At 53.2% G+C, this 14588-nt stretch overlaps 1 protein-coding gene across 1 annotated transcript in view; it reads left to right on the top strand.

The window, feature by feature from the left end:
• Positions 1 to 13159, top strand: part of PDE4C (phosphodiesterase 4C, cAMP-specific) — a 14835-nt gene extending 1676 nt beyond the window's left edge. The window contains exons 2-15 of the mRNA XM_006876331.1: positions 6339 to 6530; positions 7831 to 7867; positions 7953 to 8026; positions 8187 to 8239; positions 8540 to 8652; positions 8737 to 8830; positions 9426 to 9589; positions 9761 to 9859; positions 10278 to 10442; positions 10521 to 10620; positions 10881 to 11035; positions 12019 to 12141; positions 12380 to 12562; positions 12773 to 13159. Of these exons, the coding sequence (XP_006876393.1) occupies positions 6339 to 6530; positions 7831 to 7867; positions 7953 to 8026; positions 8187 to 8239; positions 8540 to 8652; positions 8737 to 8830; positions 9426 to 9589; positions 9761 to 9859; positions 10278 to 10442; positions 10521 to 10620; positions 10881 to 11035; positions 12019 to 12141; positions 12380 to 12562; positions 12773 to 13159 (1939 nt within the window). The remainder of the gene's footprint in view (positions 1 to 6338; positions 6531 to 7830; positions 7868 to 7952; positions 8027 to 8186; positions 8240 to 8539; positions 8653 to 8736; positions 8831 to 9425; positions 9590 to 9760; positions 9860 to 10277; positions 10443 to 10520; positions 10621 to 10880; positions 11036 to 12018; positions 12142 to 12379; positions 12563 to 12772) is intronic.
• The last annotated feature ends 1429 nt before the right edge of the window (positions 13160 to 14588 follow it).

Genomic DNA, 14588 nt, shown 5'->3' with positions numbered 1-14588 from the left:
GTGCAAGCATGTACGTGTGCGTGTGTTTGTGTGTGTGTGTCCCTTCTGTGCCTATGTGTGCTGAGGGGAGTTAGCAGCCAGTCCAGGGGGGAACTTGAGTTTGACTTTGGGACTCAACACCACCTGCTGTGTTTGTGAGTGACAGAGAGATGCCAGTAGGAATCTCTGCTTCTTATAGTTAGCGAACACCGGGTTTGGCTGGGGGGACGGGGCCTGGTGAGATTGTGTCCAATCTTGTCCCCTCCCCAGGGCAGATCTGTGGGTCTGGGAGGCTATGAGCATCTGCCTGTGGCCATCTGTGTTCGATGGGCCAGTCTCTTCATTCCACATGTACTTACTGAACACCTACTATGTGCCTGGTGTGGAGAAAACAGTGGGAAGGAAGGTAGACCTGATATTGTTCTCACAGGCTGTTGGGCAAGGTGGACAGGACCCATAACTACAACAATAATAGGAAACTTTTAGCATGATGAGAGGGTGTTTTGAGAGGGATTCATTGGCTGGTCAGGGAAGGCTTCCTGGAGAGGGTGGCCCTGGAACTAAGACCTGAAAGTGAGACTCAGGGGTGAAAAAAAGCCTGGCTGTTTCAAGGAACACAACAAGGTGGGGAAAGGCTGAAGCAGAGGGAACAAAGGGGTGGTGGTCAGAGAAGAGGCTCGGAGGTTGGGTCACAAGGAGCTCAGGTGAGGGTGGATTTGAATCTAAGGGCAATGGAGAGCCATGCGAGGTTCTGGTGCAAAGCAGGGTGAGCATCTCCATGACTGGGTGGGAGAAAGCACTCAGCCAGCCCTTCTCGTTCTGCCCAACCCTCCATGTGGACTTGGACAACTCATCTTTCCTTTCAGGGCCTCGTTTCCTCATTTGTAAAATGGGGTTCACTACCCACCTTCTGTTTTCCTGGCGCCACTTAGTGGCAGAAAGGAAAGTTGCTGGCTCAAGCTAGAGACACAGTGGAGGAAATTCAGCTCACACAACACACAGGGACAGAGTTGGGGTGGGGGTTCTCTTGCCCACTTCTCATTCAGCCCTAGCTCCTTTCCTGGCATGGCTCAGGACTTCCCAGGGGCAAGCTGGCCAGGCCTCCAATACTAAATCCAACTGTGACTTCCTCTCTCTGTCTGTTTCTCCATCGAAAGGCAACTAGTACATGTTACTGCTAAGACTGTTTATTAAAAATTTAAGGTGAACTCTATTAATGTAACATTCATATTAAAGTGATTACTAAAATATTGATGTCAGTTTTAAGTAGGGACGGACACAGTCTGAGGGGCCATGGGTAGAAAGATCCAGCTACTTCCCTAGTGAATGTGTAGCCTCAGGCAGGTGACCTACCAACATCTCTACATCTGCAAAACCAAACAAACAAAACCAATTCTTTGCCATCTAGTCTATTCTTCATGCAGACCCTATGTGGGACAGAGAAGACTACTCCATAGGGATTCTCCTGGTTGTATGCAGATCACCAGACCTTTCTTTCACCTCACCACAGGATGGATTTGCGCTACCAACTTTTAAGTTAGCAACTGATTGGAAACTGCTTGTGTCACTCAGGGGCTCCATTTGCAAACCGGAACTAGTAGTCACCACCCTTTAAGGTTGTTTGAGAAGCCAGATGACTTTTACAAGTACAGTTCTCAGCTCAGTGCCAGATCCGGCCATGCTCTGTTGTATAATATTTACTCATAATCTTCCATTTAATGTCTAATATCTGGGACTCCAGAGAAATGACTGAACTGCTCTCTGCCTCAGTTCCTCCTTGAAGACAGGGAGCCATTGTGAACCCCTCACACAGGGCTGGAATGCCCTTGGGGCTCCTTAGACCCCAGCTCTGGCTTCTCCACCAGGCCAATCCTGTTGGCCTCAGTCCCCTTGGGATGGTCTATAATTAGGTCCAGTTACAGCAGGGGCAGACAGGATTTTTGTCTTGGGGACAAGGAGGTCTAATTTCCCCCAGGTTGCAGGACTGGAGGGTTAGGATGGAGGTCCTTGCTGGACCCCTGAGGCTCTCCAGCCTCTCGGATGGCGCAAACTCTCTATAATGCTCGTTTCCTTATTTGTAAAATACGGACAATGTTTTCCACCTTAATGTGGATGAGAGATCCAGGGAGAATGGGGGTTTCCTCCTCAGGGTGCTCCACTTACACAGTTCTGAGCACCCCAGGAATGCCGGCAGTGTGGGAGCCCATCTCCAGAATGTAGGATCCAAAAAGCATTTGTCTGGGGACCCCAAGACTGGTGACCTCTTCAGGGGCTCATCCAACAATTGGGGGCACTATTGGCCCAGAGTCTTTTGTGTGGCCTCACCTGGGAGGTGCAGTCTCCGTGGACCTCAGTTTCCTCTGCTGGTGATGTGGGCCTTTACAGGTGTGTTGCATGGGACACCTTTCTTGACTTCACCCCACCCCCAGTAAAATCAGAACAGGGACAGACCAATCCCAGCATCTCAAAGGCTAAGGTGCCTAGCACAGTCCTCTGAAAAATTGGAGACACCAGACCCCCATTCCCAGGCCTCTCAGTCCTTTCTGGCTTGGTTATGAAGGAGGAAGATGAGGTTTCCCAGGACGGAAGACCTGCCGGGGCGCAGAGTGCGGATGTTTGTCCAGCGGAGACAGCGAAAGAGGCAGCAAAAGGATCCAGAGACAGGGTCTGGGGAATGTCACAGCAGGTGGGGGTCATGCAGGGACTTGAGTGGGGGAAGGAGCTGGGAGAGCGCAGTTAGGATCCCGGCCCCATGCTTTGCCTTGAAACCTCCTGCCTGTGATCAACTCTCTCCAAGCCTGAGTCTCCCCACCGGACGAAGTATTAAGAATTTGTAGTTCCCTGGCAGCCTTTCCTGGCTCTGCATCTCAGTTTTCCCATCTGGAAAATGGGCAGAGGGGTTGGAAACACTGCGTGAGATCTGAGCAACTCCTCCACAAACTCCGCTTACCTCTGGGCCACTCTATCATGGAAGACGCCTGGGGGCGGTGGTTTCTCGGGCGCCACTCTTTGCAGACTTCCGCAATACAACTCACTCTGCTAGGCTGGCTGAGTTTTCAGTCCCGCGGGCCGCAATAATGGGGGAAGTGAGGGCAGGAGGAAGTAGGGGAGGTTGACCAGGTCCCAGAACCAGTATCTGAGCCTGAAGGAGGCCGCCCTCTAAAGAGGGAGCGAGTGCAGAGATTTGCGCCCAGCCACGTGCCTCAGTTTCCCGGTTTGTCCACGCGAAAAGAGGTGAGGCTGGGAACGACCTGGATCTATCGCCGCAAGGCGGGGCGGGTGTGCCCTCGGTCCTGTCCCCGCCCGGCCCCGCCCCCTCGACCGTGCAGAAAAGGTCTCGCCTCAGCCCTGCGCGGTCCAGCAGACGCCAGATCCCGGTGATGCAGGGATCCCCAAAGCCCACCCCGGGTCCCGGACCCGTCTCCCCCCGGGGTTCCCCACGCGGCTCTCCCCGGCTCTTCAGGAAGCTCCTGGTGAACCAGAGCATCCGCTTGCAGCGCCGCTTCACGGTGGCCCATCCGATGTGGTGAGATGAAATAAGGCCGGTGCTGGGCGGAAGGGCAGGAGCCCGGCCAGCTTGACCCAGTAGGGGTCTGGCCTCGCTGCCCTCACTCCCTTTCTCTGTATTTCTGTCTTTGTCGCCATTCCTGTCGGTGTCTCGCTCTCCATCTCTGTCTCCCTCCACCCGCCCCTGGACGTGCGCCTGGGATCAGCTGTCTGCCCTTGTCCAGCTGTGTGGTCCAGAAGAGACCAGAGCTCAAGGCTCCTCCTGGCCCTCGCAGCATATATGGGGGTGACAGCGCTCCCCTTGGTCTCCCTGTTCCCCACCATACGTACCGGACTAACAAGATGACCTGGGAACCTTGCACTGAGTCCTGATTTAATGGGGACCTTTGAGGCAGGGGTTCTAGAGCTGTTCTAGGACACGTGTGCGCCTTCGGGCTGAGAATTCACCAGTGTGGACTCCGCGCGCATTCAGTACAATCCTTCGGGACTAGAGTTGAGGTTAGGGGTCAGGGTTAAGAATTAAGGGGTTAGGAGTTGGGGGTAGGGTTATGGGGTTAAGTGTTAGGGTTAAAGAGGGTTAAAAGGATTCGGGTAAGGGTTAGTGGTTAGGGTAAGCGTTAGAGGTTAGAGTAAGGGTTAAGGGTTTAAGGTCTGACTCCATGCACCACTCCGGGTTCGAATTCAGCCCCTGCAGGAAGCAGCTGTGACCTCGGACTGAGGTGAGGTTTAGGATGGTTGTGGGGTTCGTGGGCGACCTCCATGCACTCGAATGGCGCCACAACTGCGCCTGTTTCGCACGCTCAGAGACAAAAGAGAATTTCTCCAAATTCAACCGATCAGTGACTGAGCTGGAGGCGGGGCTCATGACCGTGGTCCCTTGGTGACGCCATTTCTGCCCCAAAGAGGAGTTCCCGGACCTGGAGAGGGTCCCTGGGGAAGGCTCCGGAGAGAGCATAGGGACATCGAGGGAGCTACCCCAGATACCTCCAAAAAGTGAGGTTCCGTGTAGCTGGCCTGTCATGGACAGGCCTCGAGCCTAGGTCTGCAGCCTGGACTTCCAAAGTACCTCCGTGCCTCAGTTTACCTGTCTGATCAATGGGCAGCCGCGCTATTCCCACAGCCCGGCAACCTCGCCCCTCGCAGTCCACGTCATGGAACCGCCGGCCTGACCTCGCCGCTCCCGGCTATGTTTAGAGCAGAAAGAAAAACAGCTCCCTCCGCTAGCCCAGGCGTCTTAACCCTCTGCGCCCGGGATATGGATTTGAACTCTGGACCCTGAGACCGCTGTAGTCTGTTTCCTCAATTGTCCATAGAGGAGCTTTCCCAGAAGGCTTTGGAGGAGGTGAAAGGAGGTGTATGGTGTCATCACCTCCAGACATCCCCCTTGGAACGCAGATCTGGTAGCATCTGTCACTGCTGCTCTACCCCTCTGGGCGTTTCTCCCCCTTCCCCCTGCCTTCTCCTCCCTCGTCCCCCCACCCATCCGGTCTGGAAGTTTTAAGAAACCCTGCTCTCCTGGTGTCTCCGAGTAGGGGACAAGCTGTGAGGGGCTTGGTGGTGGTGGATGTATGCCGTGGAGTGGGTTCCGACTCATAGCGACCCTGTCCAGGGTTTCCAAGGCTGTAAATCTCTACGAGAGCAGAAAGCCTCATCTTTCTCCTGGGGAACAGCTGGTAGTTTCGAACTGCTGACCCTGAGGTTAGCCGCCAGATTCGTAAGGAGCTCTGGTAGCGTAGTGGTTACGAATCGGGCTGCGAACTTTAAGATCAGCAGTTCGAAACTACCAGCTAGCTGTTCCGCGGGAGAAAGATGAGGCTTTCTGCTCCGGTAGAGATTTACAGCCTTGGAAACCCTGTACAGCTATGAGTAACGGCACATAACCACCACCACCGCGCTACCGGAGCTTAGAGTCAAGAAACCTTCTTGGCAGCCGAACACAACCAGACTCAGCCGAGCACGTCCGAACCTACCCGAGCGCGGCCGGACTCAGCCGAATATGCCCGACCTCTCCCGAGCACCGCCCAAACCTGCTTGAAGCCTCCGGAGCGAGGCTGGCCGGACATAGCCGAAAAAGTCCGATCTCATCCTAAATTGCCCGAACCTGGACCTGCGTAGAGCTGACCCTGATGGACAGGGGACCAGGTGGACGCTGGTCCTTGGTCAAGAGACTAGAGTCTTGGGCACCTCTGGTGTCTCCCTGTCTCTACCTCTTACGCCAAACTTTCTTCTCAAGAGTTGGTGACACAGTCAGCCTTTCTCCCCTCCGCGCCCCTCTCCACATCTGCCCACACCCTTTACCCCTTAACCTCTGACCCAAGGTGGGCGCATCGACTATCCTGCCTCGTCAGGATGTGGTTAGAGGGAGGTACAGGACTGGGAAAGCTAGAAGGGGCATTGCTAGAGGAGGGACCTTAGGACCCTACAGGATGAGTAAGCAGGAGACTGGGCAGAGGGCACAGCCCGTGCCTTGAGGTAGAAAGGAGGTGATCCTCTGGAATGAGGGCGTGGCCTGGTTGCCTGGGGGCGTGGTCCTGTAGCCAAAAAAACGTAACGAGTAGGTTGTGGGCGGGGTTATGGCCCTGAAACGGGGCCAGGGGGCTGAGGGTGGGACCTCTCCAGGCAGCGCGTATCCCTGGAGCTCTGGGGAGCCAGGAAGGATGGTGGTTCATAGTGCAGCCTAGGATTCAGTTTCCTTCTTTGTAACATGGGTTCCCAATCCTTGCCCTCAGGCGTGGGGGCTTCAGGTGGACAAACCAGCTTTATATTCCCATGGTTCCAGAGAGAACAAGACCCTTGACTGGACACTCGGATGCCAGGACGCTCGGCTCTGACCACATCTCCTCTGCCTCTAGCTTTGACTTGGAAAATGGGCTCTCGTGCGGAAGGAGTGCCTTGGACCCTCCGGCCAGCGCAGGCCTGGGCCGGGCCAGCCAGACCTCTGCCCTGCACAGCCAGCGGCGGGAGTCCTTCCTGTACCGCTCAGACAGCGACTATGAGCTCTCACCCAAGCCTATGTCCAGGAACTCCTCCGTGGCCAGTGACCTGTGAGTACTGGGCTGGTGGAATGCCACCCCCTTTTCCTCTCTCCTTCTCTTATTGCTCTATTCAGCAGCCCTACCTCAAGTGACCATTTGATCTGGACTTTAAAGTTTTAATAGGAGTTTGTCAGGCAAGTAACTCATCGAATGATCTAAGAAGAGCTTCTCTGCTCAGTTTTAGGTTGGGATAGAGCTAGGGGAGACTGGTGATGGGAGTTATGTGCCATGGAGTCGGTTCTGACTTATGGTAACCCTGTATAGGGATTCTGAGCTATAAATCTTTATGGGAGCAGAAAGTCTCATCTTTCTCCTATGGAGCAGCTGGTTGATTTGAACTGCTGACCTTGCAGTTAGCAGCCCAGCTCGTAACCCACTATGCTACCAGAGCTCCCTAGGGGATATTTTGTTGTTTTTGTTGTCAAGTGTCATCAAGTCAACTCCAACTCATAGCGACCCTGTATAGGGTTTTCAAGGAGCACCTGGTGGGTTTGAACTGCCGACCTTGTGGTTCAAAGTCCAGTGCTGATCCTACAGCACCACACCAGAATTCCAGGGGAGATTGGTGGTGGCTGTGTGCCATGGAGTCGGTTCCAAATCATAGTGACCCTGTACAGGGTTTCCGAGGCTGTAAATCTTTACAGGAGCAGAACACCTCATCTTTCTCCCGCGGAACAGCTGGTAGTTTTGAACTGCTTACCTTGTGGTTTGCAGCCCGATTCATAACCACTACAAGAGCTCCTGGGGAGACTAGGTATCAGAAATATTAAGGCCAATTAACAACAACAAAACAATTTGATTGGCGCATCCTTATAGGTACAGTCAAAAGGGAACTATGCCTTGATTCTGTAGTTTCTGCTGCCTCTAGTAGACAATTTCCCTTTTTATGAGAAGGAGATAAACTGAGTGATTGGTCACATGGGATTGTTGACTGAGGGGGAGCCCAGGGCCACAAAGTACCCAATGGGCAGTTCCGCAGGGAGAGAACCCTCAGCAGATGGCATGGTGCAGGTTGTTGTTGTTAAGTACCATCGAGTTGCATAGCAACCCTGTATAGAGTTTCTGAGGAGCTGGTGGGTTTGAACTGCCACCTTGTGGTTTGCAGTCCAGGGTAGGTTGTTGTTATTAAGTGCTTTTGAGTCAGTTCCGACCCATAGCAACTCTGTATAGGGTTTCCAGGGAGTAGCTGGTGAGCTTGAACTGCCAACCTTGTGGTTTAAACTGACTTTGCAGTCCAGCGTAGGTAGAAGCTGGAAAGTGGGATCGATCTGATCTTTGTCCCCGTCTCTGATCACCTGTCTCCCTGCAGACACGGAGAGGACATGATTGTGACGCCCTTTGCCCAGGTGGGTATACCCACCCCTCTATTTGAAAGCCACGCAAATGGAGCTGACTCCTCCTGCCGTGGCGCTGACCACTTCCTCCCGCCAGGTCCTGGCCAGTCTGCGGACGGTTCGGAGCAATGTGGCATCTTTCACCAACCTGCAAGGCCGCTGGACCGCAAAGTAAGTAAAGGATGGGGCGAGGCCAGGATGAGAGGGGCAGGGCCACCAGGTACGTGGGGTGGAAGTGGGAGTGGGGCAGGAGTAGAGCTGGGACTCTGGAGCATCCTGGTAGGACACTGAAGGGAGAGGCCTGGAGGACTTAGGGCTGACTGTCTCACAGGTGGGCATCTGGAGGGAACCCCGCATCTGGCAGTCAGCTCCCTCCACCCACAGGTAATCCCTCTCCCCACCACACACAGTTGTGAACGTCCCTCGCTAAGGACCTCCCCAGCCCATGAGCCTTAATTGTAGCCTCCAAAAAATACCCCCTGGGAATGGTGCCCCTACATCCATATTACAAATGGGAAGGTGGAAGCCCAGGAGGAGCAGAGACACAGCCACTTAGGGATAAATCTGGAATTTGGATCTTGGAGTCCCGAGTGACTCCTGGGAGAGACTCCCAGCAGGGACCCATGGGGGTCCCTACTTGGGGATGGGGCTGCTGAGCAAGCTCCTGACGCACTGGCTTCCCAGAGGACACTGGGCAGAAGTTGGCATTGGAGACACTGGACGAATTGGACTGGTGCCTGGACCAGCTAGAGACACTGCAGACACAGCATTCGGTGGGAGAAATGGCCTCCAACAAGGTAAGTGTGGCCAGACAGTCAAGGGGAGGGGGCCTGCCTCTACACACAGCGCCCCCACTCTCACTGTCCGCCCCTCCCCTTCAGTTCAAGCGGATGCTAAACCGTGAGTTGAGCCACCTGTCGGAAACCAGCCGCTCTGGGAACCAGGTGTCCGAATACATCTCTAGGACCTTTCTGGGTGAGTTGTGGTAGATCACTACCTAGGCAAATGTGTAGAGATAGAATGAAGAAACGGAAAAGAAGACATGGAAGAAAGTTTCATTACAGACCTTTCAAGGAATGTCAGGACCCCTAAAAAGCCTCTACTTTGGGCCTGGGCCCGGAGGAGACCCCAGTCTGAGGAAGACAGCCAGATACAGGCACTGTCAGCCCTGTGGGTCAGAGCTGAATCAAAAGGTGGAATGGGTAGAATTTCCAGGAGGAGGGGACACTTAAGCTAGGGTTTTGAAGCATAAACAGAAGCTTGCCATGAATGGATAGAGGGTACCAGACACCTGGATCTTCAGCTTGGGGCATAGAAAGTATTGCTTGAAGGAAGATGATGACCCCCAGATATTAGGGGTCATGCCTAATAGAAGGGGGGTCACTGAGATGGGCCAGGGATGGGAGAAAGAGATAGTTGCAGGCCAGACAGGGACTTTGCTCTGAGCTTCCTTTGGTCCAGGTAAAAAAGGAAATAGGTTGTTCCTGAGTTAAGGTCTAGGACCTGAGGCCATGTTAGGATGATCCTAAGGCAAATCAGCTCCTCTGAGCTCCACCTGCCCCACCTACAGACCAGCAGACGGTGGTGGAGTTGCCCAGGGTGACCCCCACGGACCGCCCTCAGCCCATGTCTCAGATCAGTGGCTTGCGTGAGCTTCCACACAATGTCAGTCTCTCTGCTGCCACTGTTCCTCGATTTGGTGTCCAGACTGACCAGGAGGGACAATTGGCCAAGGTGAGTCTCCAAGGGGAACACTAAGACCTGGATTTGAACCCTAGTTCCATTTAGATGCCCCATCTCAGGCCTCAGTTTGCCCACTTGTATACTGGGCAGGTAGGGCCCAATGTGGGATTTGGGATTGAGGCTCCAGGGCCTGGGGTTAAGCTTCAGTCCTTCCCATTTTAGGAGCTGGAAGACACTAACAAATGGGGGCTTGACGTGTTCAAGGTGGCAGAGCTAAGTGGAAACCAGCCCCTCACAGCCATCATGTTCAGCATCTTCCGGGTACCTCTCCAATGCTTGACTTCCAATGTGACTCCCAGGGATCATATTCCTGCCCCCAGACCTCAGGGGACATTCATTTTTCAGTCCCTCCCTGATACTCCTCAATGGGGTCATTTGCATAGGGTTTTGAAAGATGAATAAGAGTTTGCTAAGTTGAACAAATTCCTTGTCAGTAAGCCTCAACCCTGGGATTGACACTGAAGAGACCTAGTCTGGAGGGAACAGCTAGACACAGACACCCCTAGCCCTGTAGGGTGAGGTCCGGGCCAAAGGGGAAGAACAGAGATAGGGAGAACAGGGTGGGCATCTTGGAGTGGGGGGAATATTTGAGGAACTGATAAAAGTTTAGGAGGAGTGGAAACTGTGTGTGCCACCACCCCAAGGCTGAGCTCCTGACCTGGGGCCTGTAATGGACCAGGAGCGGGACCTGCTCAAGACATTCCAGATCCCAGCGGACACATTCGTCACCTACCTGCTGACGCTGGAGGGCCACTACCATGCTGACGTGGCTTACCACAACAGCCTACATGCTGCTGACGTAGTACAATCGACACACGTGTTGCTGGCCACACCTGCCCTCGAGGTATGACCCTGCCAGCTGCTGTGGCCAGGTTGGTACAGAGAGCCTGCCCCTTACCTCTCGTGCCCTGTGCCTACCCAGGCCGTGTTCACAGACATGGAAATCCTGGCTGCCATCTTTGCAAGTGCTATTCATGATGTAGACCATCCTGGGGTCTCCAATCAGTTTCTGATCAACACCAGTGAGTTACCTTACCCTCTGCTCTTTATGGGACCTAAGAAACCCCAAGTCTCAGGGAAGCAAAACCAAACAGACACCCCCAGTTCCACTGAGTTAGAGCAGGGGGAAAGGAAAGAACAGAATTCTGGAAGTCTTCTAAAGGAAGAAGCATTTGAGTTGGGGCTTTAATGCATGTGTAAGAGTTTGCCAAGAATTCCCCAAACCTGCCTTTGGGTGGGTGGATTAGGTGGGTGGGTCTCAAGACTCTCAGCCTCCCTACAGACTCCGAGCTTGCGCTCATGTACAATGACGTGTCCGTGCTGGAGAACCACCATCTGGCTGTGGGCTTCAAGCTATTGCAGACAGAGAACTGTGACATCTTTCAGAACCTCAGTGCCAAACAGCGGCTGAGCCTGCGCAGGATGGTCATAGACATGGTGAGGGATCAGGGACAAAGGGGGGTAAAGGTGGTCTTGGTGTGGCTAGAGGTTCTGTCAGATCTGGGCAGGTCTCTTTTCTGAACCCTAGCTTCCTTGTCTATGAAATCAGTGTAGTAACCATCCAAACCCTGGTGGAGAGACTGGACGCTTGGTCCTGCTCAGCAAATCCCAGCTGCAGTTTATACACAACGATGTTGACGCAGAGGCTTCTGGTGCAACTTTTTTCTGAACTTAAAGCACATCTTTCCATTTGATATTTTTTGGGTAGGGGACACCCAGACATTTTGGGGTCTCATGCCTCATTCATTCATTTGTTCAGTTGTTTTTGGTGGTGGTGTGCCGTGGAGTTGGTTCTAACTCATAAAGACCCTGCATAGGGTTTCCGAGGCTGTAAATTTTTACAGGAGCAGAAAGCCTCATCTTTCTCCCATGGAACCACTGATTGTTTCGAACTGCTGACCTTCAGGTTAGCAGACTTGACTCGTAACCACTACGCTACCAGAGATCCTTATTCAATCAGCAAGCAGTTATTGATCACCTGCTCTGTACCCAGAGTCCCTGGGTGGCACAAACAATTAAGTATTGGACTAATAACTGAAAAGTTGGTTTAAGTCCACCCAGGAATATCTCAGTACAAAGGCCTGGAGATCTGCCTCCAGTCAGCCAACTATTGAAAACCTTCTGGTACGAAGTTCTGCTCTGACACACATAGGATCAGCGTGAGTCAGAATTGCCTCCACAGCAACTGGTTTGATTTGAATTTGCTGCATGCCCTGGACTAGTGACCGAGAGAGCTCTGGGTCCCAGGTTTACAGCTGAATCGCGTTGAGTTTCCTCTCCCCAACCTCCCCACAACCATTTATTTCATGGATGAGGTCACTGAGGTTCAGAGGGCTGAGAGTGGAAGCCAGTATGGCATCCAGGAGGTGAGGAGGGAGTGGTAGATCCTCACGTCTCTCGTTTCCTCCCCTGGCCCCCAGGTGCTGGCCACAGACATGTCCAAACACATGAACCTGCTGGCTGATCTCAAGACCATGGTGGAGACCAAGAAGGTAGCCAGTCTTGGTGTCCTGCTTCTGGACAACTACTCTGATCGCATACAGGTGTGCCGCAAATAGGGCAGGTTTGATCAGTTCCTCATTTAGCTGCATTTATAAAGCACCAACTGTGTGCTGTAAAGGAAGAAATGGAGTGCTGAGAATCACAGGCCTGCGTCTTAGCCACTCTTTCCCTTTCTGGGTCTCAGTCCTCCCACCTATAAAATGGGTTGCCCATGGTATCAGGCAATGGGAAGGGGGATTCCAGGCCTGGGGTGGCCTTCCTGAGCCTCTGTCTTCCTAGGTCCTGCAGAATCTGGTGCACTGTGCCGACCTCAGCAACCCCACCAAGCCACTGCCCCTGTACCGCCAGTGGACCGACCGCATCATGGCTGAGTTCTTCCAACAGGGTGATCGTGAACGCGATATAGGCCTGGACATTAGCCCCATGTGCGACAAGCACACAGCCTCCGTGGAGAAGTCCCAGGTCCAGAGGCAAAGACTACTATGGAGTCAGGGTGGGGGAACCCAGATGAGGCAAGGGATGTTTTCCTAGAAGAGGAGTTATTTAAATAGAGTTTTGAAGGATGAGTAGGAGTTGGGTAGTCATACTATAGGTGGAAGGAACAGCCAGGGTCAGGGCCTGGAGGCTGGTCCGGTCCATTGAAATTCACTGTGCACCCACCTCTCCCCTCAGGTGGGTTTCATTGACTACATTGCTCACCCGCTTTGGGAGACGTGGGCAGACCTGGTACATCCGGATGCGCAGGACCTGCTGGACACACTGGAGGACAACCGCGAGTGGTACCAGAGCAAGATACCCCGCAGTCCCCTAGCCCCCAGCAGCCCCCAGAGGGGCGGTCTTGACAGATTCCAGTTTGAGCTGACCCTGGAGGAGGCAGAGGAGGAGGAAGAAGAAGAGCAGGCAACACTAGAAGGGGAGACCTCAGAGATACCTGATACTGAGCTGAACCCCAAGACCAGCCTGCACCTCCAGCTCCCACAGCTGGACAACCAGAGGACCGTGGGGAATCCTTTTGTGAACTCTGAGGATAACACTATGGCGGACTCCTTTGGCACCTAAGAGACCCCAGCAGGTGGACTTCTCAGGAGGAGGTTCGGGGTGGCCCTGACCTCACCCTCCCACCGTGTGAGGGACAACCAAGCTTTAGTTTTAGGCTGATCTCGGGATAAAGTCAGAGGCTCCTGGCTGGAGTCTGCTCTGACCCCACGACTCTGCTAAGAGAGTTCTCTGGGGGTGTCCTCCTAGGAGTCATTCCTCACATAGGGAGGGAGTTCCTGCCAGATTCTTTGTCCAGCGATTCCCGTGGTCACTCTTAAGTCATGGCCATCACTTTATTATTTCATTATTTATCAGATATTTACAGAGCACCTGCAATGTGCCTCTGAGGTAGCAATATGTGGCGGGAGGGGGAGAAGGGGAAACCCACCCCAAGGAGTGCTATGTACCCCCAAGTGCCTTTCCCTTCCTTCTCTGTTCAAGCATGGAGCATCTCAGGGCAAGATAACTTGCAGTGGGGAAATTTAAGCCCCAGACCATCATTCAGATGCTCAGTTGTAGAGGGAATCGTGAAGGGGAGCTGTCTCTGAAGACCAACACAGCGTTCTGCATGTGGGTGTAAATTGTTGCTAGAAGCCACTGTTTTCTGTCTTTAGGTGTCTCTGGGTTGATGTGTCCTCTGCTCTCTGTGACCCCCTACACATTCTGTCTCTTATAGAAGAGCACCACAAAAGCTCAGAATTTCTCATGTGAATCAATCTCTGTGACCCTCTGATCCCAGAAGAAGAAAGTCTCAGAGATTTTCTTGCAAGTTGCAGCCACCCCAGGCCTCAGTTTCTCCATCTAGTACTGAGATAAACTTTGGTTGAGGGTTAGTGTCCATACTATCCCTCCAGCCCAGAAAAATCTTAGAAATTTAGGACATTGAGAGGTTTTTGGGGATTAGATCAACCTTCAGATCATTGTTAGTGTTGCAGACAGTGAACCATCAAGTCCAGCTCCACATGCAAATCTTAACTCCTGACAAACCCCCCGCACAATGAGACCAGACTGCTATGCTCCAGAGGGTTTTCACGGGCTGAGTTTCAGAAGTGGATCACCAGGCTTTTCTTTCTAGCCCATCTGAATCTGGAAGCTTTGCTGAAACCTGCTCAGCATCACAAACACGTGTGCGTCTCCACAGACAGATGGCTGGTGGCTGTGTAGGGGGGCCCGGGCTATTGATGGAACTCTGGGCTCCTCATGGAAAGTGAGAAGTCTACCTTGGAACCACCACCACCTTATTTAGGTCTTAGGGCACCCTATTATTTACAGTTAGTATTGTGCCCATTTCACGATGGTAAAACTGAAGCACAGATATGCTCCACCCCTTCATCCCCACCCCAGTAAATCCCAGGCCACTAGGCTGGTCTCTGAGTGGTGGCAAGAATGGGAAATGCAGTGGTGGTAGAATTAAAGTAGAGTTCAGGGGTCCTCTTTGCCCTGCCCACAT

The sequence above is a fragment of the Chrysochloris asiatica genome, unplaced genomic scaffold, assembly GCF_000296735.1.
Source record: "Chrysochloris asiatica unplaced genomic scaffold, ChrAsi1.0 scaffold00374, whole genome shotgun sequence".
Taxonomy (NCBI): domain Eukaryota; kingdom Metazoa; phylum Chordata; class Mammalia; order Afrosoricida; family Chrysochloridae; genus Chrysochloris; species Chrysochloris asiatica.
Note: the sequence above shows the minus strand (reverse complement) of the source record. Positions and strands in the feature narration are given on the sequence as shown.